Source organism: Oenanthe melanoleuca, chromosome 3 (genome assembly GCF_029582105.1).
Source record: "Oenanthe melanoleuca isolate GR-GAL-2019-014 chromosome 3, OMel1.0, whole genome shotgun sequence".
Lineage (NCBI taxonomy): Eukaryota > Metazoa > Chordata > Aves > Passeriformes > Muscicapidae > Oenanthe > Oenanthe melanoleuca.
The window spans coordinates 32,987,350-33,011,101 of NC_079336.1; the positions used below are offsets into that span (position 1 = coordinate 32,987,350).

The following is a 23,752-nucleotide window of genomic DNA, read 5'->3' on the forward strand; positions in this document are numbered from 1 at the left end:
AGTCTTGACAGGAGCACCACCATGAACATCTGTGCACAACCCTTTTTTTTTCTCTCCTTATAGAAACATGCATGATTTAGCTCTTCCACATTTCTATCTAGTCACAGCTCTTAAGTTGATATGGCTACTTTTGCTTTTTCAAGTACAGATTAATTGTACCATCTTTCCACTTATGTTATTTTTCCAACTGCAAAATTTCAAAGATTTGGCTAGAGCAGGAATAACTATACACAAGTTACTTCTTAATTTAAACCAATAAAGCTACAACAATTTGCATAGCTGAACATTTTCCCATCTTCTACACACCTTAGAAGCATTTCACAAACCATCAGCATCAGTTTGAATAGCATTTTTAGCATTGCAGGTCTTTTCTAGGAAGTTTACCTCAAAGGTCACTGCACTGCCAAGACCAGCAAGAGAGGTGAAGTACACAAATGCACTTTGTTATTCTCATATATGAACACTCCCCAGACATTCATCTGTAACATACTGTCCACAGCACACCAAATGTAAAGATGATCTTCACCTTCAATGTACTGTCACCCTTTCCTCAGAGGAAGTGCTATTATCACATTTTTCAGAAGAAAAAAATTTGATAGAGACTGAGTGAACTTAGGTTTTCTCAGAAAGGTCACTTAGAAAGTTTAAGACAACAGAGAAGCAAGCCCACATCACCTCAATGGCATCATCTTCTCTTTCTAACTTTGAATGAGAACTTCACACATATCTTTAACAGAAACAAATACATAACAAATAGAAATAAAGCATTCTTTAGGCACAGGCTTAAATACTGCTGTTCTATTCCCAGATAAGAGGAGGTAGCAAGAGGGCTGTTTTTGCATATATTATCTCCATCCCACTGAAAAAATACTAGCTGAAATGAGTCTTTTTAGAAGAGAGGGTGTAAGGCAACATGCTGGTTTTGCACACTTGACATTTGGTGAGGAGGGAAGAACTATTTGCCTGAAAAATATAGAAACACTTGAGACACATGAAAATTCACCTTCACCAAAAAAATCCAACAAACATAAACCTGAGAGACCTTAATTTCCTTCAATGCTGATTGGGGAAGCATTTTTAACTACATCTCTACCCACTTTAGAATGCCTTTACATCACCTGCACAATATAAACGAGGATTTGCATACTGTTGAAGATGACCTGCCCTCTCAAGCACTAAAATTTGTTTCACAACCTCTGTGGTTCAGCTCTGACAGACAGGCAGCTGAGAGGCAGCTTGGGAGAAGGACTGATCCACACCTGTGCAGGTGAAATTTCACCATGGTAAGAGTCTCCCTGTGCCCTTGTCACTCTGGAAAAGTCTGGTCAGGAGCAGATGGTGATCTACATTTTGACAAGTGCCATTTAGAAACCAGAGGTGAGAAGGAAGGAAACCTCTCAAATTCCAGGACAAAACCAGACCAGCAGGAAGGCAGCTATGACAATGCTCTGCTTCCAGAAACACTTTTGGGCAAACTGAGTCATCTGCCTAATTGATACAGGTGATGTATTTTTTAAATACTGAGGATGCAGGACCTTTTGCCCTTACTAAAAAAAAAAAAAAAAAAAAAAAAAAAAAAAAAAAAAAACACAAAAAAAAAAACACCAAGAAAAAAACCCAAAAAACCACCAGACAGAAAAACAACCAAGCAAACACACAAAAGAAAAAAAAAAATAAACCCAAAATACATCACACACACAAAACAAGTAAAACCAAGAATGGAATTTCTCACCCTGCTCATTATTTTTTTCCTAAATCAAACTGCATTTTCCTTTAAAAACGTAAAAATACAAAAGACAAAGATACATTAGAATATCCTACTGTCCAGTAAATGTCTTATAGGCAATATTTATGGAGGAAAAAAATGCATCCAGCCCTACCTTTGAGAAAAATTAAGCACCCCTAATGTTCATTTCATACAAAGGAATGCTGCTTCTAGTGCTGTTGGTTTGAATAATTCCTATCACCACAATTTGAATACGCATTATTTGTCTTCAAATATATAATCATAAATCTAGACTAATGCTGTAAAAAACAAATCCTATTGAGAATGCTGTGCTGTAGATAAGCTCAAAACAGCATATCATGAAAAGGCAAACTAATCTTTCTGTTTACTTTGTAAATAATCCATTAGCTAAACTTCTATTTTAGGCTGGATGCCTGATGCTTAACACTAAGAAGTCCAAATACCCTTTGTATCCCTTATAACAGAGAAGAAACTTGTAAAATGCCTTTGGTGCATCAGCTTATTGTATGTTTTAAAGAAACTCACTAGTGCTATAGGAAATGTAAGTGGGCTTTTTTGTGTTGTTTAATACTCCAAGTGTCACTTCATTCTTTAAAGGGGTTAGAACAGAGGAGGGGGAAAGGGGAGGAAGTCTTACTTAATTTGTTGCATATGTCCCAATGTGTTATACAACTAAGAGTATTATACCAGAAAACTAAAGCAGTCTGCGCCGCAGCAAACTCTGTGTAACTCAAAATAGGAGAATAATCTGGCCACAAGCAAGTCAAAATTTCAGTGAAACTTCCTCTCATATTATATATACACACACTTTACAAGCTACATCGAGTGTCCCTTCGTATTCCAAAAGAAATACATCGCAGACACCAAACACACTGTACTTTTACTTAAAGGCTTCATCAAACCATATGTGCAGACACTTGAGAAGACGAGAGTGTCAAGCTTCCTAGGGTCCTAGAGTCAAAGAAATTCTGCTGCCCCCCACTGCTGAGTAAGTGCACTCCTTCCACGGGGGGCAACATCTGCCGATCCGTCATGGTTCCACTTGGCGAGGACCCCAAGAAACTTCCTTGGGAAGAAACGATTTTCTCAGGACTGGCAGCCAGTTTGGGGGATGTGGAAAAGTTATATCCATAGAGCGCACAGGGGCTGTGCAGCCTGAACGTGTTGTAGGAGCCTTGGTGGGTCTGGTTAGCGGTAAAGGCATTGCTGGACGGGGAAGGCATGATGTACTGGAGCTGCGGAGACATCCCTGAAATCTGCATGGACAGGCCAGTCTGGGGGCAGCTGAAGGCATCCCCGTCACTGCCGCCCATGGACATGTTCACGGTCGTGCTGCTGGACACGCCGACGTAGGAGGGAGTCCTGGGCGGCGCGAAGGGCTCGCCGGGCTGGGTGCTGAGCCGGTTGTAGGTCTCGGCCAGGGAGCTGCTGTACCTGTTCAGGGCCAAGCCCGAGCGGGCACAGGCGCTGTAGTCAGCTGGGGCCAGGGTGCACAGCTGGCTGGTGTTGGGGCTGAGGTGGAAGGCTGGAGACGAGCAAGGGGAGCCCGGTAAAAGGTGAGGGTGGGTAGATGGCACTCCACTGCCAGATCCCTGGAGCAAAGTAGAGGAACCTGCATTTCCTGGAAGAGAACATTACAGTGTAAGAAGCACATGGGGAAATGTCCACTTCCTAGGTGAAAGATCAAGACTTTTGTCTTTTGTAATAACCCTTGAGATGAAATCCAACTCACATTAACTAAAAACTTTTACATGCACGCACAAGAGAATGTGTGAGTAAACCACATGCATATTTCTAAAGAAACAACTCGACCAAGAAAGAGAACCTCAAGTTACATTTTTACAACCATCACTCAATACTTAGAGCTCCTGCCCAAAAGGTTAACTGCTTTTTATATGACATGGAAGGAAATTGCATGGCAGTTAAGAGGCAGACAAGTGAGTACCACATCACAGGAAGCCTTCTTCAAAATGATGATTTTTGGCTTGTCTATGCTCTTGCTACAGTCCAGAATGTGTTTCAAGCACTCTGAGGCTGACTGTCACTGTCAGAGCACCAGCTGAGGAACCAGCTCTTCAGCTTAGATAACAGAGGCTCTCACAGATAACAGCTCCAGGAAAATTCCCAACTTCAGAACAAAACTTCAGAAAAAAAACTTCTGACTTACAACCAACAAATTCTGAGAACAACCAAAAAAATTCAGAACAACTTCAGGAAAAGTGTGAGCTAAATACTGAACATTGCTGCTTTATTTCTCGAATGAGCAGATGTGCAGCAAACTGTTTGCAAATTGTTCATTTACTGATATCAGAACTATTTATACTATAAATATTAGTGCTGAATTCTCCTGAAAACACTTCTTGCTACTGGTAAAGCCTTTTCTCAGGACTGAGAGCTTCCCAGCCAGCAATCTTTCTTAAAAGATTGCATCTTCCTGAAAACGGAGTGTAGAAAAATTAACTGGGGCCTTTTACAGTCTCCCAGGCAGAAGATGCTTAACGAGGAAGACCTTCTGTTTATGAATCACATTAACAATCAAACAGCTTGATGCTACAAAGAGAGAAGTGTTTTCAATAAGTTAACAGACTATCATAATAGGTGAGTTAGTAAAAAGAAAAATACATTATTAACAAACACTGCCTGCTGCTGCTTCTCTGTTAACAGGACACCACAAGCACAAGGCACCATTAGACACTGCCACATTACAGAAATCCTGGTATAAAACACATTATTCCTTTAATCTCCATCAATTCCTCCACTACATGAAGATGGGCATTTTCAGCATTAACAACCAGGACAAATTTTAAATGGGGTCTTTTGCAAAGTCTCTATGTCCAAGGTACAGATGACTAAAGATTTTGCAATGATCCCAGTTTACATCCTCAGAATATCAAGAGTAACCTCAACAATCTTCTTAACTTGAGGCAACAGCAGAAAAGGAAATGAGAAGTTCACAGCAGCAGTTCCCCTGCTCTCAAACAATGCTCCTACATACAGACAGAAAATAAAGCTGGTCTGTCTCCTAATTAATTAATTAATTAACTGCATCATCAGCTGCCTTTCAGTCTTACAAGGTATTTTCTGACAAGGTATTATCTTCTCATTAAGGCCTTTTTGAGACCATCCCTCACCCCCATGCTACACCCAAAACTCTGCCAACACTCATCCAATGTATCTAAGACTTGGTACAAAAGCTCCTTTTAGTTGCCCATTTCAAGAACTCATACTCAAGATTTCTCAAAGAAGTGAGCTAAGAAGTTGACAAAAGTGATTTCTCTGAATTTCCCGATGTTCTGGATTTTTGCTCTGAAGATGTTTAACAACTTTGCAACCAATATATTATCAAGAAAGCAGACTGATGTTTGTAAATTTGGCAGCAGCAAATGTGAAGATTTGGGAGCAATATGTCTGATTTAGCTGGGAAAAGGCTGAGAGGTTTTCTATGTGCACTGGCATACTCTACAAATAAAAGAACTCGGAAAAGAGTACAGAGATTCCATTCTATGTCCAAATGGGCCATTTAAATATTTTTCTCGTTCATGACACTGCCTTCACAATGGGGAGAGTGGAAACAAAGAGGTTTCCAACAAACAGTGAGGAGCAGGAAAAAGCAAAATGTAGAGGAGATCCATTTCTTTAAGCTCTATGATGCAGATAAAGCCTGTTGGCCAATTTACTGAACAATTTTCAGGTCTTTAAGAATCAAGATAGGGTTCTAAGAAGAAAACAAATTAAGCTTCCTCCTATATATTCATTACTTAAGAGAACATTTATTCTCACATTCATTTTTTATTTTTTTTCTTAAAAACACAAATAATTCCTACACTGCAGTTTGGATGTGTACAATAGAAGTAATCTGTAAGTGATCTCTACCTTCTGTATCTAGCCAGAGCATAACACTAAGGAATAGGTTATTCAACCCTTAAGTAACTGGCATTCTTCACATGTGATCTGATTTTTCTTTACAATCTAACATTTTCATTGCCACAGTGGTTGAGTTAGCATTAGTTTTCTAACTTAGAATGACTCTGGTGAGGGGGGATGGCTGCACTATGGTTAGTTGGTTGTTTCTGTCTGGCAAGTGACACACTTCTGTAAAGCATGATGGGCAAAGCTTCACCTTTCATTTTTGCTTTGAAAGAACACAAAGACACTTGTTACCTTGTTTGGGTATCCCAGGTATGTCTTCAAAGGTAAGTGTCCTCAGTGAAGGTCTCCAGAAGGCATAAGACTCTACCAGAGCTTCCAGTCCCATTCTATTTAGAGCAAAAGAATCAGTGTCATGAAAGCAAGCTGTAATTTGCCACGTATCTCTGGATACTCTATCTCACAAACATATAAAAATTAGCAGCATTTCAGGATTATTTTCAACTTGATTTTGCTTTTTAAGAAAGAGCCTTACAGCCTATCCATGAGACCACAGAGACCTGCAGCCACTGGGCTGACAGCACACAGTGTTTTCCAATTCCACAAGCCTGGCTCTCTGTTTCAATATTCTGGGCCTTTTGGGAGGGCTGTTTGAGTGGGAAGACTTGGCTAAAATGATTTTAAAAGTTTTGCTAGTATGGTATTTCTTAAGGAGATCATCCCTCTGGCAGTTAAACTGGTAGTTTTAACTGCCAGAGGGATAATCTGCTATTTTTTCCTAGAAACATAGGTGATCCACTGAAAACTTCTACTAAAAACAGGATTCCCAGTAATTACTCATGCACTGGAAAATCACACTTAGAACATGAGCAAGGCATGGATGTACAGCTGCTTTACTTCTAAAATAATGTATAAAACAATGTTGCTTTGCTCAGCAAAATGCCTTCAGAAACTAAAATTCTTCACTCATTTTCTTACAACAGTGTCCTGAGAAAACATAAGTGACTGTGTAGACAATGGTGGCAGACATTATTTAGAGGAATCTCTGTTTCCTGAAGGTAAAGGCCCATTTGTTTTCTGAAACTTATTTATGAATAATGCACCTCAGAAGTATATAAACTTAGAGGTATAATTTTGGTGTTATTTTCAGCTTCTGGGTCCCAGAGGCCTGGTGAGTGTCAGCACAGGCACACACCAAACACAAGTGCTTGCCTTTGAGCAGCAGTACTTTGTAAACTTGAATTATGCAAATAGCCCAATTTGAAGCAACCAGCATGTTCTGATACTACTCCTTCCAGCAGGAACACAAATGTCTGTCAGGAAACATTTATAAAGCATTTATTAGCTGAACCTGGACTAAAAAGATAGCCTTAATTTTCTGCAGTGATGGTGAATTTTCATTTCTAGTTAAAGTGGAGATAAAAGCCACCTCCTGGAGGAGTGTAGCCAAGGCGATAATTTATACAAGATGCCTTCGAACAATTTCCACATTTTATCACCACCCTAATTTGTGCTATCAAATGCTCAAGTTTATTTAACAAAACAGTTATGTTTTTCCTGAAGTATTTAAAGGGAGAAATTCTGGTCCTTTCCTGAGTAAAAATTTTTACAGGGTCAGACTTAAGACCCAAGTAAAGAATGAAACTATTCTCAGCACATAAATTCTGTTGTACTTTGCAAATGCACAGGGAATATTTTTAAAAGGTGAAACTACTGATTTCTGTAAAATAGCCTCTGGGACTGAACAGGAATGACCTAGAAGGGCTTATTTTTAATTAAACAGAATTACTGCTTACAGCAGTGCAGAGTAAGATAGTGGCATTAAAGCAATATTTAACAGTCATGTATAATTTTACCACAGTATTTTTTAAAACTTGTTGCAGACTAAAATGCCTCAATGATAAACACACCAGCTAGAACAAAGATAACAGAACCTTAATATTTAATTTCAGTATCTAGCAACAGAGCCAAATAATAATCCACTGAGTATACCAACAGAAATTTTCCTTGACAATTTAAATTCTGAGCTGAATTCCCAAACACACTTATCAGTAATGCAGACTATAAAAGAAAACAGTGATACTGACTTCAGTAAAACAATGTCAATTTGCAACAAACAAGAGTTTGCAGAGTCAATTCTGTAACAAGTGTATTTGTAGAGTAGAAGCAGTCAGACCTCATCTAAAGGCTGCTCCAAAATATTTTAGAGATGCTGGCTCTTCCTTCAGGACTCACCTTCTTAATTAATTTCCATGAAAAATAACTTTCAATCAAAATATCCAGCTTTTTTTTTTCTAATGCCTGAACCAGACTATTCCTAGCAGCCAAAGAAGACCTCTCTGGATAACTGTATTTGTGTGGTTGCAGATGCAGTGCTCTTACATCATTCTCAGTAACTGCCACATTAAAACCTGTTCAAAACTGGTTTCTGAACAATTCTTTCCCTTCTGTCTAAAAGGATATCTTCTTTTGTTTCATATAACATTATGGAAGAAATTTTAAGTCCTCCTATATTTGCACATTTCAGAGGATCAGGGTTCCACACTTTTCAGGAGGTCCCACAGTACTTATTTTATAGTTCTGTAAACAGCAAGCCCAGCAGAGACACTGCCTGTGAGAGAGACAGCTCTCAAACAGGGCACATATGGCAACCCTTTTCCTCCTAAAGTACACACACTATGTTTTGCTTCCTCAGTCACTGCATTTACCTGGAAGATACTGTTCACTTAATTTCTAACCAGAAGGCTACAAAAGGGGGCAAAATTCTACTTACATCAGTGGCCTCAGAACATGGATACTTATTTCTTGCTAGAAGACAAAATCTCAGACATGCTGAAAAGATACTTACAGCAAATGCCTCTTTATAACTACCTTATCCCTTCTATAAGTATTCATTTTCCAAAACTGCTCTCATTTGCTGTCCTGATTCAGGTTTTATGTAACTCAGGTACAAGCAAAAAACAGGCTTTATTGCTTTTAGCAGAAGCTTTTAAAGCAACTATCAAAAGGAAACTCTGATCATTCCTACCAGCACAGTCTGCCCCCTTCTCTGTAAGTCCTGGTCATATATATAGCAGCTGCAGACACCAAACACAATGTGGTCACTGGAACTGATGTATACTATACACCACAATGAAATAGTGGGGTTTTTTTTTCGTTTTTTGGGGTTTTTTTTAGCTGAAATGGTTTAACAGACAATTCAAAACAGGCTTAAGTAGCTTGCATTAAACAGTCCTCAGATAAAATACCTCATCAGCACCAGCAGCCCAGACCAGACCTAAATCTGCACTCTGCACTACTCAGATTTCCCACTGCTATTTTGAAAGATTCACTGATCAAGAGAGAATAAGCAATTAATCAGTCTATCTGCAACAGAAGAGGTGGGAACTAATCTCATTTCAAGGTCTTGTTTCTGTTAGAAAAGGGATTCACCTAGGAAGCAGATTTAAAACTCCGTAGGCTAAACAGGCACTTGAACACAAGTCTCCCACTTCCTAGGCAAGTGTACCAAAGGTTACTGCACAAACCAGTTTCTCCTTAATGAGGAAATCAGCCATTAATTCATGCTATAAGCCATTTACATGCCAGAGAACTTGAGCTGGTAGTTTGACAATGGTATCTGCAACCTGTGTCTCCAGCCAGGAGAAAGAGGAGATTTCAAGCATAGCCTGAAATCCTGGACCTGAGTATACATTAAGTCCATTTGCAGCCTTCATGGTGTGTCACTGCTTCCACAGAAAGGAAATTTGAGTACATGGGTCGAGCCGAGTGCCAGTCTGTTCTTGACCCAAGATGGTCAGAGGTGTGGCAGTGGGAACTCACCACAGAGAGCATTACTGGGAAGTCTGAGTGGTCCCTCCAGGAGTCTGAGTTCTCAAATTGGTTTGTAAGAACAAGTGTTCACCTTGGACAGCCTTCAGAAGCTGACTCTGCCAGCAGCAGCAAGCCCAGCTCCTTGCCAGCACCCACCTGTTACGGCCCGAGTCTCTGAAGCCTTTGGCGAACGGGTTCCGATCAATCTTCAGACGAGTTATCTGTGAATGTGATTGAGAGATCATTACCTGCAAACTCAAGTATGCAGCACAGAAAACAACTCTCCTCACAGAAAAAAGCTGACAGAGGAAACATCCTTATTTTGTATGGTTCAGGATGGTTGTCCTGAAGCATAGCAAAATAAGGACCAATCTTCTGATCATTATTTTTGCACATCCCTGGAGATGCTAATAGGTGTTTAAAGCTGCCAAATGGCAGGTGGAATTACTGAGAAAAAAAAATTTAGGCAATTGTAATTCTTCATTTAAGAGAGTACACTGTCTTACTGCAATAAAATTAAAATTAAATTGTATTTCTGTACTGGTCGAGAAGGAAATGTGAAAAGAGAGATTATCTCTAGGTTATTATCCTTCATGAAAATAAACTCCAAAACCAAACCAACCAACCAAAAACTCATCAAAACACACCACACCCCAAATAACTGTAATTTATTTTAATACACAGGAAAGTCACCAAATACTTATATTTCAGTATTTACATGGCTCTCCTGCTCTTCTCTTTGTAAAGTTATCAATGCATATGTAATTTCGAAAAATGCAGCTGCAATAATTATATGGAATTAATAAAATTAATAAAATAACCATGGTGTCCTTATACATGCTAATACTTAAATGAGAGGTAGGAAGAGCTGAGTGATACAACCTGCAGTTTACTTTTGACTTTAAATCTGTGTGGACCCAGATAAGCTGCCCTTAATAATATAAGCTGAATGCAGTTAATATAAACAACTGCAACTTTCTTCAGAACTCAGCTTTTCTGTTAGGTCCAGGGAGTATAAAAAACACAGGAGTCAGGAGCAAAAATGCTTTAAAAATTCTCTCCAGACACACATCTACATTTAAAGGTACAGAAACACCTTCAAAAATTAGATTGCTCTTTGCCTTGTTCTTCAGTGCTGTGTTTATAATCAAGACACCATTAAGCATGCTAATTAGACTGTGTGACCTGCATAATAAGAATGATTTTTTACATGCAGCATCTCTGAAGGCTCAGCTATAGCCTCCAGGCACAAGAGCAATACTAACAGTGAAAACTACTTGTAGTACAAAAAGGGTTTCAATAATTCTGTTTTAATAAGTGATATAGTGAAAGTATCTGCTTTTCTCCTTTCTCTTACATCTCTGGTCTGCTCTGCAAAGGATGTAAAGTGCCAATCAGAAATTCCAATTTACCTGTTGATTTTGGTAAGCTGTGACAGTGGTGAAAACTGTCTCTGGAAAGGAGAAGGCTTTCACCCCTTCTCCTGAAGGGATGGGCTTGACAGGGGACAGATCATCACCACAGTCTTTTCTGATGACGTGCACACGAGGCTGGTATTTATGCATAGAGTGAAGGATAATCTACATGGTCATGGAAGGAAAAAGATAACATTTGTTAGAAAGGACACCCTGCTGTTTCAGGACTAATAACTTTTTGGAACAGATTATGGTATGTGTTTACCATGCTACTTACTGGAAATAAAATGTTTTCTTTAACCTCTGAGGGTTCTTGTTACAGTAGTTTAATCCCTGCGCATTTATATTATTGCCAACCCTAAGCATGTAAAAATTGCAACTCAGGAGCTCCAAATTCAGAGATTGGCTCAATTGAAACCGGCTCAAAAAAAGGAAAAAAAAAATTAAAAAAGAGAAATAAGGAGTGAAGTCCAGGTCCCACTAGAATTATGAAAGTTTTGTCAGTTTTTCCCACTGAAGTCTGGATTTGACCTAACAGGATTAACAGCAGCAGAAATTTGCCTTTTGTTTTTGGAACCTTCAGGATTTGCTATTGGAGCAATTTTTTCCTTGTATCCCAAAGGCTGGAAACAAATCTTGGTTGGAACACAAGCTGAGACTCTCACAGTCTGAAGAATCATAAACCTAAGAGTAAAATGATAACTAAACCCAAAATTCTTAAATGTTAATAACAATTGATTTATAAAACGGAAAACTATTTCAATTAAAAAAACCCTCCCAGCATACAAAAACTCGGTCAAAAATAAAACATAAAAGAGAAGAGGATTAATTTATACTGCATAAAATTAAGCACACAAATACCTTTTGGTACTGCACCCCAATTTTAAAGGAGAATGAAAATACAGAATTTTTCCTCTATTTTACTCCACTTCAGCTAACCACTATTAAAGTAGAAGATTTCAAGAAAAAAAATTAAAGTTCAACTATTATTGTTGGAAGCCATAAGATATTAGTAACTTGATAAATAAATAGTCCTATGGCTATTGGCCTGTGGAACCACTAATCAACATTCTAGGGAAGCTTTTTAATTTCCTGCTCCTTGAGCAGCTCAGAATGTGCCTGTGCTCAAGCACTCAACAGAGCCCCTACGTCAGACATTGTGGAAGTTCATTCACCCAAATTGCATAGAGGACATTACATCCATTTGGATAAACTAGAGTTTGGCTAGTTTAATACACTCGGTCCTGGCCAGATTACATGAACCTGTTTTGGTAAGGCAAGTTTCTGGATAATCAGGGGTTTTATTAGCCTTTGAGCAAGGTTTTGACAATGACATCACAGGCTCCAACTAATTTGCTCAGGGATGTTCTCATATAAAGTCTTTTTTGAGCTTCTGAAATCTTGAACAGAGCAAGATTTTTTTTATCACGCGAAAGTGTTTTCTCTTTTACAACACTCCTTTCAGTTCTCCAACGGCAAAGAACTACAAAATAAAAATGCAGAATGGACAGCACATTCCTCACCCTCTTTTCCTGTGAGCACCCAGTGGTACCAGGGGAGATACTGGTGCAACAGAAAGAGGAATTACCAATAAAAGATGCTGCACAGTCCGAATCCACTGCTATTCTGTGCCTTGCCATTGTCTGGGTGCCACTGAGCATGCCACGTTCTCTCCCACACAGATTGCTTGACCCCATCAGCTCTGTTGTGCAAACCACTGCTGGCCCACACATCAGTGATAACCCTGGCAGCTACCAAGAGCCCTGCTCACACATCAGAACAAGTGAAATCAAAGCAGCATGGAGATGAGCACCTCCCACTTCTTATCTGGGTGGCTATTGCAGCCAAACTGATCCATGTCATCTCCTAAGAGCAACCTGTCTGGCCTCTGTTATGTACTGAAATTTCAGCTGACACACTGTTTTGGCAACGAGCAAATCCATAGCAATATTTTTTTCTTTGTTTTTTACCGTGTCTTCTGACAATGGGATCTTTGTTAGTCATCTGAAGGACTGTGAACTCTAAATAACGCATATCTGCAAAGTCTAGCTCTATTGTTCAAAGCATCACCTAAAGCTACTGTGAAGAAAAAGCTAAGGAAAAGGAGATTTCATCTTTACATTTTACAGTGCTTGCACATTCAAAAGCACCAACAGGAATCTAACAGCTTATATGCAGAAACAACAACTTTCCCTTCATGCCCTTAAAATCCAACACCAAAAAACCCCAATCAGAAGTCTCACTGTGTTCCCAAACTTGAACAAGCATTACATTCAACTCACAGCTGAAGAGCCTGCCCCTCTCTACAAAGTCCTCACAGAACAAGATCAAATCACTTCATGCAGGAATAAACCTCTCACAAAAATAAAATTATACTTTGGCCACAGCAGCTGTCAAAAAATCATGATCAGGTGGGAGACAAGCAAGAAGCCCACAGGTAGGAGGCAGAGCAAAGGCCAGCAGAGCACCTGCAGACACACAGAGCTGGGTTTGCTTTGCAGTGGCTTTTGGGAGCTGCTGCCACGATGAGACCTCAGGGCTGACCCTGAGCACAAGCACCACCATGGCACAGCCATCTCTGCCACAACAAACGAGAGCCAGATGCTCCTTCACAGGGAGACACCAATCCTCCAGCAACCAGGCACTGCCAAGACTGCACAGACACCTCCCCACCACCAAGACAAAAATCCTCCTTTATCCTCCCTCCAAAGCACAAGCACTCCGGCTCTCTGAGTTAGGGAAGTGTGTGGGGCTGAGAAGCACGGATTCCCTCTGTACTAAGATGAAAACTGCAAGTGCAAATACTGATGTTTCACAGCTTTTCATTGTGACAAGAACATCTAACTGCCCACTGACTGTAAGCAGAGCTCGCTCCTTGCAGCCAAGTCTGGGCAGAGTTACAGCCCGCCTCTGCTTCCAGCCTCGCCCCACTTTCAAATGGGGAAAAAACCCGCCCCAACCACCAAGGAACAATTAACAAACTAACAGCCTCATTTTCACTAAAAGTTAAAAGATGTTCCTCTGCATCAAAAAATGCTCAGTTGAAAAGCATGGAAAATAGCATAAAAAATATTGACTTTTCCCCTCCACTGAAATTCCATTTAAAAACTGCATTGAAATAGAAAACTTAGCCAGCTCTAACCAGCCAGAGGGAGAGACTGCTTTTACAATGCAGCACTCACTCCACAGATGAGAGAGGGATGAGAGGCACTAACAAAGAGCACCCAGACCATGCACTTCCCAGCGACAACCGCAAAATCCAGGTTTACTTTTCCTCAGCATCACAACTCAGATGAAATACACAAGCCACAGTGTGTGTCTTAATGACTCTGTAAGAACACGGCACTTCCAAAGCAGGGAATTCACCGTGGAACTCCTTTTGAGATCAGCAACACACAAGGAAAACATGCCCGTACAAATTTTACTTCATCTCCACAGACTGCAAGTGGAACCCGTGTATCAGAGTGTCCTATGTGCAGATATGTACTTCAGAATCTCTGAGCTGAGCAGGGCTATAAAATCGCATAGTCACAAAGTCCCACCTGAAATGCTGATGAGAACAGCAGCAGGCAGTACAGAATCTGGAAAGTGCTCGAGCAGAGATGGCTGATCTCCTTCCACAGAATGCTAATCCCAGGGCAACACGATGCAAGGGCAATGAACTGGCTGCCACCAGCTACTACCACAACATAAATACTGCACAGGAATTCTATCTTAGTGCCTATTTGCAAATGCTGTCTCTATTCCCACGGACATAGGCCACTTCTCTCAGAGATTCTGAGAGTTAATACTCTAGAATAGGTAAAAGGGCTCTACACTGATATCGTGCAAGCTCCCTAGCTCAGTGCCTGCAAGACCAAAACCTACCCCTGGGATTTTCACACAAAAACTCTGCAAAAGCTTACACCTTTGATGAGCACAGGAAGCATAAAGGAACAATTTCAACAAGGACTGAATTGCCAGAACAAGCAAGCAGGGAAAACACTCCCAAGAACAACAGTTAAAGCCCAACGCCGCTTGCTGGAAACCTCACCAAGGTTCCACTCTGAAGCACTCTGCCTACACCCAAGAGGAAAAAAACCCACTTTCTAATAATCTAAAATATACCCCATGCCATACAGGGGTAGGAGAGTCAGAACTTCTGATACAAGAACAAATATTGGAGGGACCCTACAGCTTTGACTCATAGCTCTTCTAATTCGCCATCTGTCCCCCGGTACCCTCCTGAGAAAAATGGTTTCTTCCCGCATATGAGAAACAATTGGTTTTTATATTCATCACAAAATATGATTATTCGTTTTCCATTATTGCTAGAGGCATTCAGAGGCTACATAGCTTTTTCAATACAGCATTCCACACTACCATAGCTTTAAAAGAAAAAATGTACCCATTGGAAGAGACACTTTTCTGCTTTCTGCTTTTGCCTTTTCTGGTAATTATGAATGACATGTTTGCAATTTCCCAGATTTGAGAAATATGAAATTATTTTACAGTCATCCTTCTTTTGTCCTTTTATTTTAATACTTAAATTTCCATTTTGGGGAGGAGGGGCACTGCCATAGCTCTGAATCAGTTCAATGTGTCTCAAATAACTGGACTTGAGCTTTGCTTCCCTCATTTCCAAGCTGAAATACTTAACTAAAAACCAGAAAATTTATATCTCCCTGTATTACAAATAAGGGTGCAATGTGTACACTACACAGGTTTCAGTTCAGAGTGAAAACAAAGCTAAAATCTGGGATGGCAAAATACAGTAACCCAATTCTCTGCATAGCTGAGGATTTTATCACAGGGCAGTTTGAAACTGCCGACACACAGGTGGGCCACAGTACCCACAGATCATCCCTCTGCACCCACCCAGTACAAAAACCAGCTCACTGCTGGAAAAACATTTCATCCATTTGCATCTGCTTCACTCTCAGAGCCCTTACAATAGACTCAGGATTCAGGGAAAACAACTCCCACTCGAGAGGAGGCACAAATGCACGAATGGTGGGGAAACTAAGGGAACATCATGTGCTAATCTTAACTCAAAGGGACACTGCCAAATCCAACACCATAACTGTAATTCTGGAAAGAAGCAATATAAAACCTCTTTTGCATTATCCTAAGAAAAGCGCTGCTAACTTAAGAGATGCAAATATCCACATTTCTTTTAAGGAAGAACAAAATAAAAAAAATTATTGCACAAATGGAAGTCTTTTTTCCTTGTTATCACATTTGATAGGTCAGCCACGCTCCTATATTCCTGCCTCTGTTAATTGCACTTGCAAACACAAGTAAGGGGGGAAAATCTCAGACTATGTATTAGCAAAACACCTGGCTCAATATCACAGAGGTACAACCATACTGAAAGATGAGTGTGGTATCTTTATGCTCTCTGCCAGGTATATTTTCTTTCACTCCTTTCCTTGAAGGAGAAAGTATCCTGGTTAATAACCTGGATTGCACTAAGGACAATGGAATCCACATCCTGCCTCAAAACTTTCCTCTAACATCTTAAAACTCTACCTCTTGGAACTCGATGCTCCTTCTGAAAGGACGCCAACATTTGCCATTTATTACAGGGCTTTGTAAAATCAAAGACTTCACCCTGACTAAAAACAATCCTCATTTTTTAATTATTTCTTAAGGTGTCAAGTAAAACTATTTTAGGGATTGCTGGAATGATACTGGCTTACATCTGTCATGTTTCAACAGTTTTGAAGAGAAAAGGAAATATTAACATAACACATTTTGTCACATTAGATAATGTCATAACTAAACAATTTAGAACTTGCAAACAGAACACTCATACTGCATACGTCTTCGCCAGCTTTTTCAGAAGTAATGAGCCTCAGCTGTGAAAGGGTCTTGCTTCATAAGGTATGTAATAAATCATCATGGGAGCAAACCCAGCTCCCATGTTGTTCGTTTTTGACTGCAATTATTAACACCTCACGGGATTTCACACAAACGTCTGGGTTAAGAAAATACTTAAGTGTATTTTTATTCACGTGAAGTTATTACACACTATTAATGTTTCTCCTAGCCACTTGTGAATTTAAGCGTCCTTCTCAATCGCAGCAGAAGTCGCGAGTAACGCGCTCGGTGGGAAATACTGGGAGCAATTCTGCCCCTCTGTATTAGGCAATTTAGCCTTGTAAAGCCTTCCTTTGCAGGAGGAGTCCTCTATTTGAGGGGGGAGTAAAACAGCAGGCTCTAATAAGCAGTTAATTATTGGAGCAGAAAGTAAGAAGCTTTTAGATCTGGACAGCAAAGTTCCAAAACAACTCTGAAAAGTCAAGCCTATTTCTGGCAGCCCGAAGCTGTACGTCAGAGCCTCTCAGGGCTGAGCAACGTGCCTGCACAGAATGCCACCAAAGAGCAAGTACTCACATGCCCTTGGTCATCCAGCTCGTTGTTGGTAAGCTTCAGTTTGTCAAAGCTGATCACTTGTCTCATCCACGTCTCCCCCGAGGCGGGCGAGTCAGGGTGGATATAAACGCGAGGCGGCACCGGGGAGTCAGCGTTACCAGCCACCATCCACTTGGAGCTATGATACACATACCTGTGAAAGGAAAACAGATTCCTTTAGCCACAAGCACAGCACAATTTATTAGACTCACTCAGCATTAATAAATTAGGTCCAATGCTTACAGCAAAAAATCCATCAATTAACAAAATATGAAAGGACATAATTTTGCATGAATGAATAAAAATATTTTTTGTTTGTTTCTTTGAAAACATAGCCCTGGCACCTGCAAAAATAAGGTTAAAATCCATGCTCTGATCTGACCTTACTCTTCCTAAAAGCAGTCACAGTCTCAACACTAGGTTTCAAAATGAGCTTTAAGATGCTCTCAGTTCATTGATCGCTACAGCTCTGCTCCGAAAAGGCATCAGCAAACAGGGAAGAATCTGGTCCTTCCTTTATCAAATTGAGTACTAATTCCATATTTGGAATCATGCTGACTCTAATATAAGACTCTATAAATAAAGTTATTGAAAGGAAAGAAAGTATGAGAAACTATGCTTCAGTAGACCATATTAATAGGCTTGAATAGTATTGCAAAAAGGTTAAAAAGTGAAAACACAGAGTCTGTATTTCATGTGATAGGCCAATGCTAGAGAGATGATTTTATAACAAAAAATGTGCCTGCTTTGGTTGAAAACCTATTTTGAAGGCAGACACTTCACAAAGCAGTTTTAAAAGTATTAATTGAAAGTTATTTTTTTCAAGTACAGTAAAAATCCAGTAATTCAGCTGCATTTTAAATGAAAATAAGAACAATTTTATCAAATCATATCTGTGCACAATTCAGTTCCTTATTAGAAAAAGACAAGCAACAGAGTCAGAGCAGAAAACAAGATGATCCAATGCAGGTATCGCTCCATACAATTCAGATCAAGCTGCATAGCTAAGATCTAGAATGGTGGTGAAACTCCCTCCTGGAGACAATTTCTCCACCCCAGATCACCATTGTAACATTTTTCATTTATTTTATATTTCTTGGTTTATACTAAATAAATGTTTTCCTAGAAAAATAAATAAAGTTATAAATACACATAAATACAAATTTAGTGACAAATAAGCATTTTGAGCTACAGCTTAAGCTTACAAATATTTATAAGGTCAAATTTTGCTAGAAATCCAGACCTAGATGTCATTTTCACTTCCATTAGTTTTGCTATCTGCTCTGCCAGCTAAAGATTAGGCTCCATGTGACTGTTGCCATGTCTGTGAAATTTAAAGATCTGCAAGACAGTGTGTGAAGCTGCACAAACAGCCAGAATTGAAATAACAGTCAGCAATAAAAAGCACAGAATAGAATGAGAAGAGTCATCAAGGAAAACATGTAAAACATCAATATTTAGTGGAAAGTTTAAAGGCTGGTTACTAATACATGAATGTAAAAAATTCAAGTTTGTCAACTAAGAAAATACCACCCTTCATACAACTCTTGTTAAGTTACTTCAGTTATCCAGGCACCACATATCACACTGTGGAGATAGTGCAGGTCAGTATGACTGCAATTATTATAAATTAAATGAGGTTTAAAAAATTCATAGTTGGTATAGCTGCTTTTAATTTTTAGTATTAACATTTTAATTAATTTTGAATTATTATCTTGCTTTTTCTATTAATATATTAATTGTTCAGACCTTCTAGGAATTAAATGTTTAAATTGTTAAGTAAATGCACACATGCAACACAAAAAAAAGGTTCCATTTGAACTGCACTGCACTGACACAAGGAAAAAGAAACATTTTTTCCCTCTATGGTAGAGACAGGAAAGACTCCCCTGACTGTATACGCTGGACATCATCAGCCCTGGTATCTGGTATTCCTTGTTAAAAATCTCAAAATCTAAAATGGTCCTAAGAAAGGTCTTATACACCACACGAAAAATAACAAAATAGCAGCCAATGAGGTAAGTATAGGAAAAACACAGGGCAGCATTTTCTTAGAAAACAAGGCAGCATTCCTGCAGAACCAACCTTTTAATTTTGGTCTGAAATATTCCTAGTTCTAGAATTAAATCTGCAGCGGTTTTCCCTACATTAGGGTAAGTATAGGTTAAAACACTCAAACCCGCAATTGGTAAAGACCTGGTCCTGTCTCGTCTGAACTGCTCTGGCCAGGCTTCCCCCGGCTGCTCTGGAGCATGGGATTGCATCTGCAAAGCAAGACCTTGGAAACAGCTTCAACTCACAACAGGAACTGCTGCGGGCCCAATTTTGCAAACATTTCTACAGGACCAGCGGCTTCTGCAGAGCCCAACCAGCTCCCTCAAAACACAGCTACCCTTGAAACACTGAGAGCTTCAGCACAAAATTTCTACTCCTAAATGGTCAAAGGACAACCTCTTTTGTTCCTCACTTAATTCTCCAGACAATAATTCCATTAATTCTTTAAATAACAGTAATTAGAAACATTACCTTTTTAAAGTAATGGTAAGCAACCAAATATCTCAGTGACAACCAACTTTTAAATTAAATTATATAAGCAATTTGAAGCATGACTTACAAGATATAAGTATTTAAATGAGGTATTCTTGCTATCAATATTATTAATTAAAGTTAATATCGTTTGGCACTAAAAAAAAGTACTTTTTCATTTTTATTTGTTAAAAGGAAATAATTTCCACTGACAAGAGGAGGAATAAAATATGATAACATTTCCTGACTGCACTAGAACTGCACTCTGAAAGCCAAACCTGAGCATCTGCCCACAGTACATGCTCAGTGTGAGGCAAATGTATCAAAGAGCTTCAACACAAGTTTTAGTTGCTTTTGCATTCTTGGTACAATATGGTCTTTTAAAATACACTAGGATGAAAATAGGAACCTTTAAGGAGAGTTAAACATGATCTTCTGCTAATTTATGTTGTGTTAATATTTTCTTCCAACAGCCAAGCACCCTATAGCTTACATCATATGTTTTTTGCCTAAAAGTCACCATACCTGTATCTTTTGTTATCCACTGGCACAATATCCATAGCAATATAATACTGCTGATGTGGGTCTAAACCTGAGATCTTCACTCTCATTGCAGGAAACATCCGCCTGAACATTGGAAAGAGAGAGGTCATTTTTAATCCGAAACAGACTCGGGAATGGTTGTTTAGGAAAAGTAACCTCTTCGTGGGATTTTTCTCGTTCTTCCTTTTAGCCTACAGAGTCCTTTTGGACGATTATAGTTACATAGCCATGAAACGGCCCATTCGATATGTCAAAACAGATTTCTAAAGTGCATTTACTCGAACAATGCTTCGTATGTTTGGGGATACGCTTTGGGAGTACAGCTATTACCACATCATTTCAACTTTATTGTTAGACAGTAAATCATTTGGGTTTGAGACTTAACTTTAGCAGTACACACATTTAAAGCCCATTTGAGATATTAGTAAGAAATGTATTCCTGGAGATGTGCAAACATCACCTCCACCCAGGAAGCCCAAGGCTTACAGAAAGGCAAATTGCCACCAAAGTTTCAAGTGACAGCAGAAAATGGTGTCTCTTTGCTGTAGCAGAGAATTAGGAAGCTAAATCCACGGTGATACAATTATAACACCGCAAGGACGCAGTTATAAAAGCCAATGTGCCATGCTCTAACCCAGCAATATGGTCTTTATTGACACGGGACTTCCTGTCTGCAACTTACTAAAGGTGAAGTGCGAGAGCTACTCTGTCTTTGAAAGGTATAGTAAAACTTCTTTATTGAAAGCAGAAACGAATCTATGAGCAAATTTCTGGGGAAAAAAAATAAAAACGACGAAAAACCAAACGTTCAAGATTTGAATCTTTCTGTGGAGAAACGGATTAATTAACCAATAAGGTGGTTTTAATATAAAACTGCCCTCAGCTCTTAGCTTGGCATGCTTTTTATCAGAAAACTTCATTCTTGAAGGAATAATAAAAAAAAAAAAAAAAGAAAAAAAAAAAAAAAAAAAAAAACGTCCTAACTGCAAGCTAATAAAATACTCTTCTGCATTTTATAAACCTGAAAGTTTTCCAGTTAGTATTTGCTGCTGTGCTAATATATATGTGTGTATATGTATATACATATATCTAAAAACAATCTATTAAAAGTAGTTAATGGAAACAAAAATCCTATCTTCGCCATTTCTGAAAAAGCAGGAGGGTAAAAACATGACTACAGCTAACTAGTTTTTGCTGTTATTTCAGTGCACCTGTAAGATAAAACAGAAACTCCCCGACTGGACTCTCTTAAGACAAATGCAGTTTTGTGCTGTTTAAGTCTGCGTTTCAATCATTAATAAAGCCTCTCTGAAAATGCAGACGGTAGCATATGGATTCAATAAAATATGTTTTTGTAATTTCTAATAAGTTCAAATACTTTTATACTTCCCAGGTTTTTACCATGTGTATCCCCTGGAAAGGGGAAAAGCTTCCCCCCAGAAGGGCACGGCGCTCCCAGACCTCGCCCTAATGAGCAGGAAACCCGAAGCGCCACACGCTCCCGTGCCCATCCAACATTATCGCCATCTACCCGCCTCGTAAATCTGGAGGGCTCCCCGCTTTCGGCCCGCTTTGAAGGGAGCGCGCGGGTGGCGGCCCGCCGAGCCCGTTACCTTCCCGCCTTGGTGATGATCATCTCGGTGCCGATCTCGTGGAAGCGCTTCCAGAGCTCGGCGCCCTGCAGGTCCACCCGCGGCGCCTGCGGCGTGGGCAGCGGCGAGCCGGGCCGGGAGCCCTTGGGCGAGCCGCCGGGGGAGGCGGGCGGGGAGGCCGCCAGGAAGCTCTCCTCGCAGCCGCCTGCGGAGAGAGCGGAGGAAGCCAGAGCGGCCGGGGAAGCCGCGTTCGCCGTCGAGGGCTCCCTCAGCCCCGGCTCCGGGGAGGGGGCGGCCGGGACCGCGGCAGCGCGGCCGGGCTGCCAGGGACGAGCTGTGGGCGCCGTGCGGGGTGCGAGGCCGAAGGCGCATTGCGTTCGACCACGGCTTTCTGTCCCGCAGCGTGAAACTGCGCTCCCCTCCACACACAGCAAATTATGCACAGACGAATATGAACGTGTTGTGTATATATATATATATATATATACGCACACATAATTATATACATAGTTGAATATGCACTTTTACTAGCACACACACAAATGCGTGCCGTACAAAGCGCTTTTGCCGTCCCTCGGAAGCAGGGCGCCGTCCCTCCACCGCGCTGCGGCACCGACAGCCCCCAGCAGCCGAACTGCCCCGTCCGGCGGCAGAGGGGCGCCGCGGATGCTCAGCGGTGGGTGCCCGCGCGGCGTGGAGAGACAGGGGGATAACGGGGAACGAAAGCGCCGGTGGCGGCGGGGAAAGGGGATCCCGAGCGCAGGCGAGGAGCGGGGCCGCGGGTTGGCACTCACCGGCGGGGCCGCGGGCGGAGCAGCCCAGGTCCATGTCGCCGCAGGTCCTGCCGGCGGCAGCGCCGGGAGAGCTCTTGGCGCAGCAGCCGCTGCCGCCTTCGTCCTCCGCCGCCTCGTCCTCGCCGCCCAGCTTCCGCCGCTTGGGCTGCCGCGGCGGCGGCTGCTGCTGCTGCTGCTTCTCGGCCCCGATGAGAGCCTCCACGGAAAAGGCGTGAGCCTTGAGGCTCATGGTGGTGCCTGGCGAGGACCGCCGCTTGTCGGCCATGCCCGCCGCCCTACAGCCCGCGCATCCAGGCGCGCCGCGGCCGCCGGCACCGGCACCCGCGCCCGGCCCGCCGCGCCGGCCGCCCTCCCGTCCTCCCGACCGCGCAGGCAAGGGGCTGAGGCTTTTCCTCGCCTTTCTTTTTAAATCCGAGTTATCAGCCAAGTTTTTTTTTTTTTTTTTTTTTTTTTTTTCCTTTTGGGAGGGGGGGATTGTTTTGGGGTTTTTTTTTTAAGTGGAAAAAAAATCTATTCCTTTCTGCAGATGCGTTCCTTCTCTCCCCCTCCTCCTCCTCCTCCTCCTCCTCCACGTTCTGCCCCGTCTGATGGGCCAGGCAGGGCTGACATGGGTAACAAACGCTCTGCGGACACAAATTAGGGCTTGTAATTGAAATTTGTTGCCTTGATCTGTCAGCACTTCCAGGCAGGAGACCTGTGGGAAGAACTCGCTCATTAGTGTCACTGCGGCGGCGGGGGCCGGGCGGAGCCGCGGGGCGGGGGCGGCGCGGCTCGGCCGCCCGCAGCCCAATCAGCGCCCCCCGGCCCCGCCGCCCCGGCCCCGCCGCCCTTCCAGGGGGCCCCGCCGCGGCCGGGGGGAGCGCCCCGCCGGCCCCGCGCCGCCTCCGCCCAGCCCCGCGCAGCCCCGCGCCCCGGGCCGCGGCTGATGCGCCGCAATGAACGCCAAAGGGACACCCCGCCCCCCGCCGCATCTCCCCCCGAAGCGCGGAGGGAAGGGGGGGCTCCCCTGAAGCGCTGCGTTTCGGCCGGGAAAACCGTCCGGACCTTAAAAAATGACGT

General features: G+C 41.6%; 1 protein-coding gene across 1 annotated transcript; it reads right to left on the bottom strand.

The window, feature by feature from the left end:
• Positions 1–1,639: 1,639 nt before the first annotated feature.
• On the bottom strand, positions 1,640–23,377 carry TBX18 (T-box transcription factor 18). Its single transcript, XM_056487345.1, has 8 exons — positions 22,694–23,377; positions 21,921–22,104; positions 20,290–20,391; positions 17,221–17,392; positions 10,840–11,007; positions 9,584–9,648; positions 5,909–6,003; positions 1,640–3,368 (listed from the first exon to the last, which is right to left on the bottom strand). The coding sequence occupies exons 1-8, from the start codon at positions 22,956–22,958 to the stop codon at positions 2,644–2,646; spliced, it is 1,776 nt and encodes a 591-aa protein (XP_056343320.1). The 5' UTR covers positions 22,959–23,377; the 3' UTR covers positions 1,640–2,643.
• Between the last annotated feature and the right edge of the window lie 375 nt (positions 23,378–23,752).

What these genes read in the sequence shown, in the direction of transcription:
- TBX18 (XM_056487345.1), bottom strand. Translation starts at nt 22,958, where the DNA reads ATGGCCGACAAGCGGCGGTCCTCGCCAGGCACCACCATGAGCCTCAAG. An exon ending in ATCATCACCAAGGCGGGAAG is followed by an intron (nt 20,392 to 21,920) that starts GTAACGGGCTCG and finishes TCCAATGTTCAG; the next exon opens with GCGGATGTTTCCTGCAATGA. An exon ending in AGCTGGATGACCAAGGGCAT is followed by an intron (nt 11,008 to 17,220) that starts GTGAGTACTTGC and finishes ATGACCATGTAG; the next exon opens with ATTATCCTTCACTCTATGCA.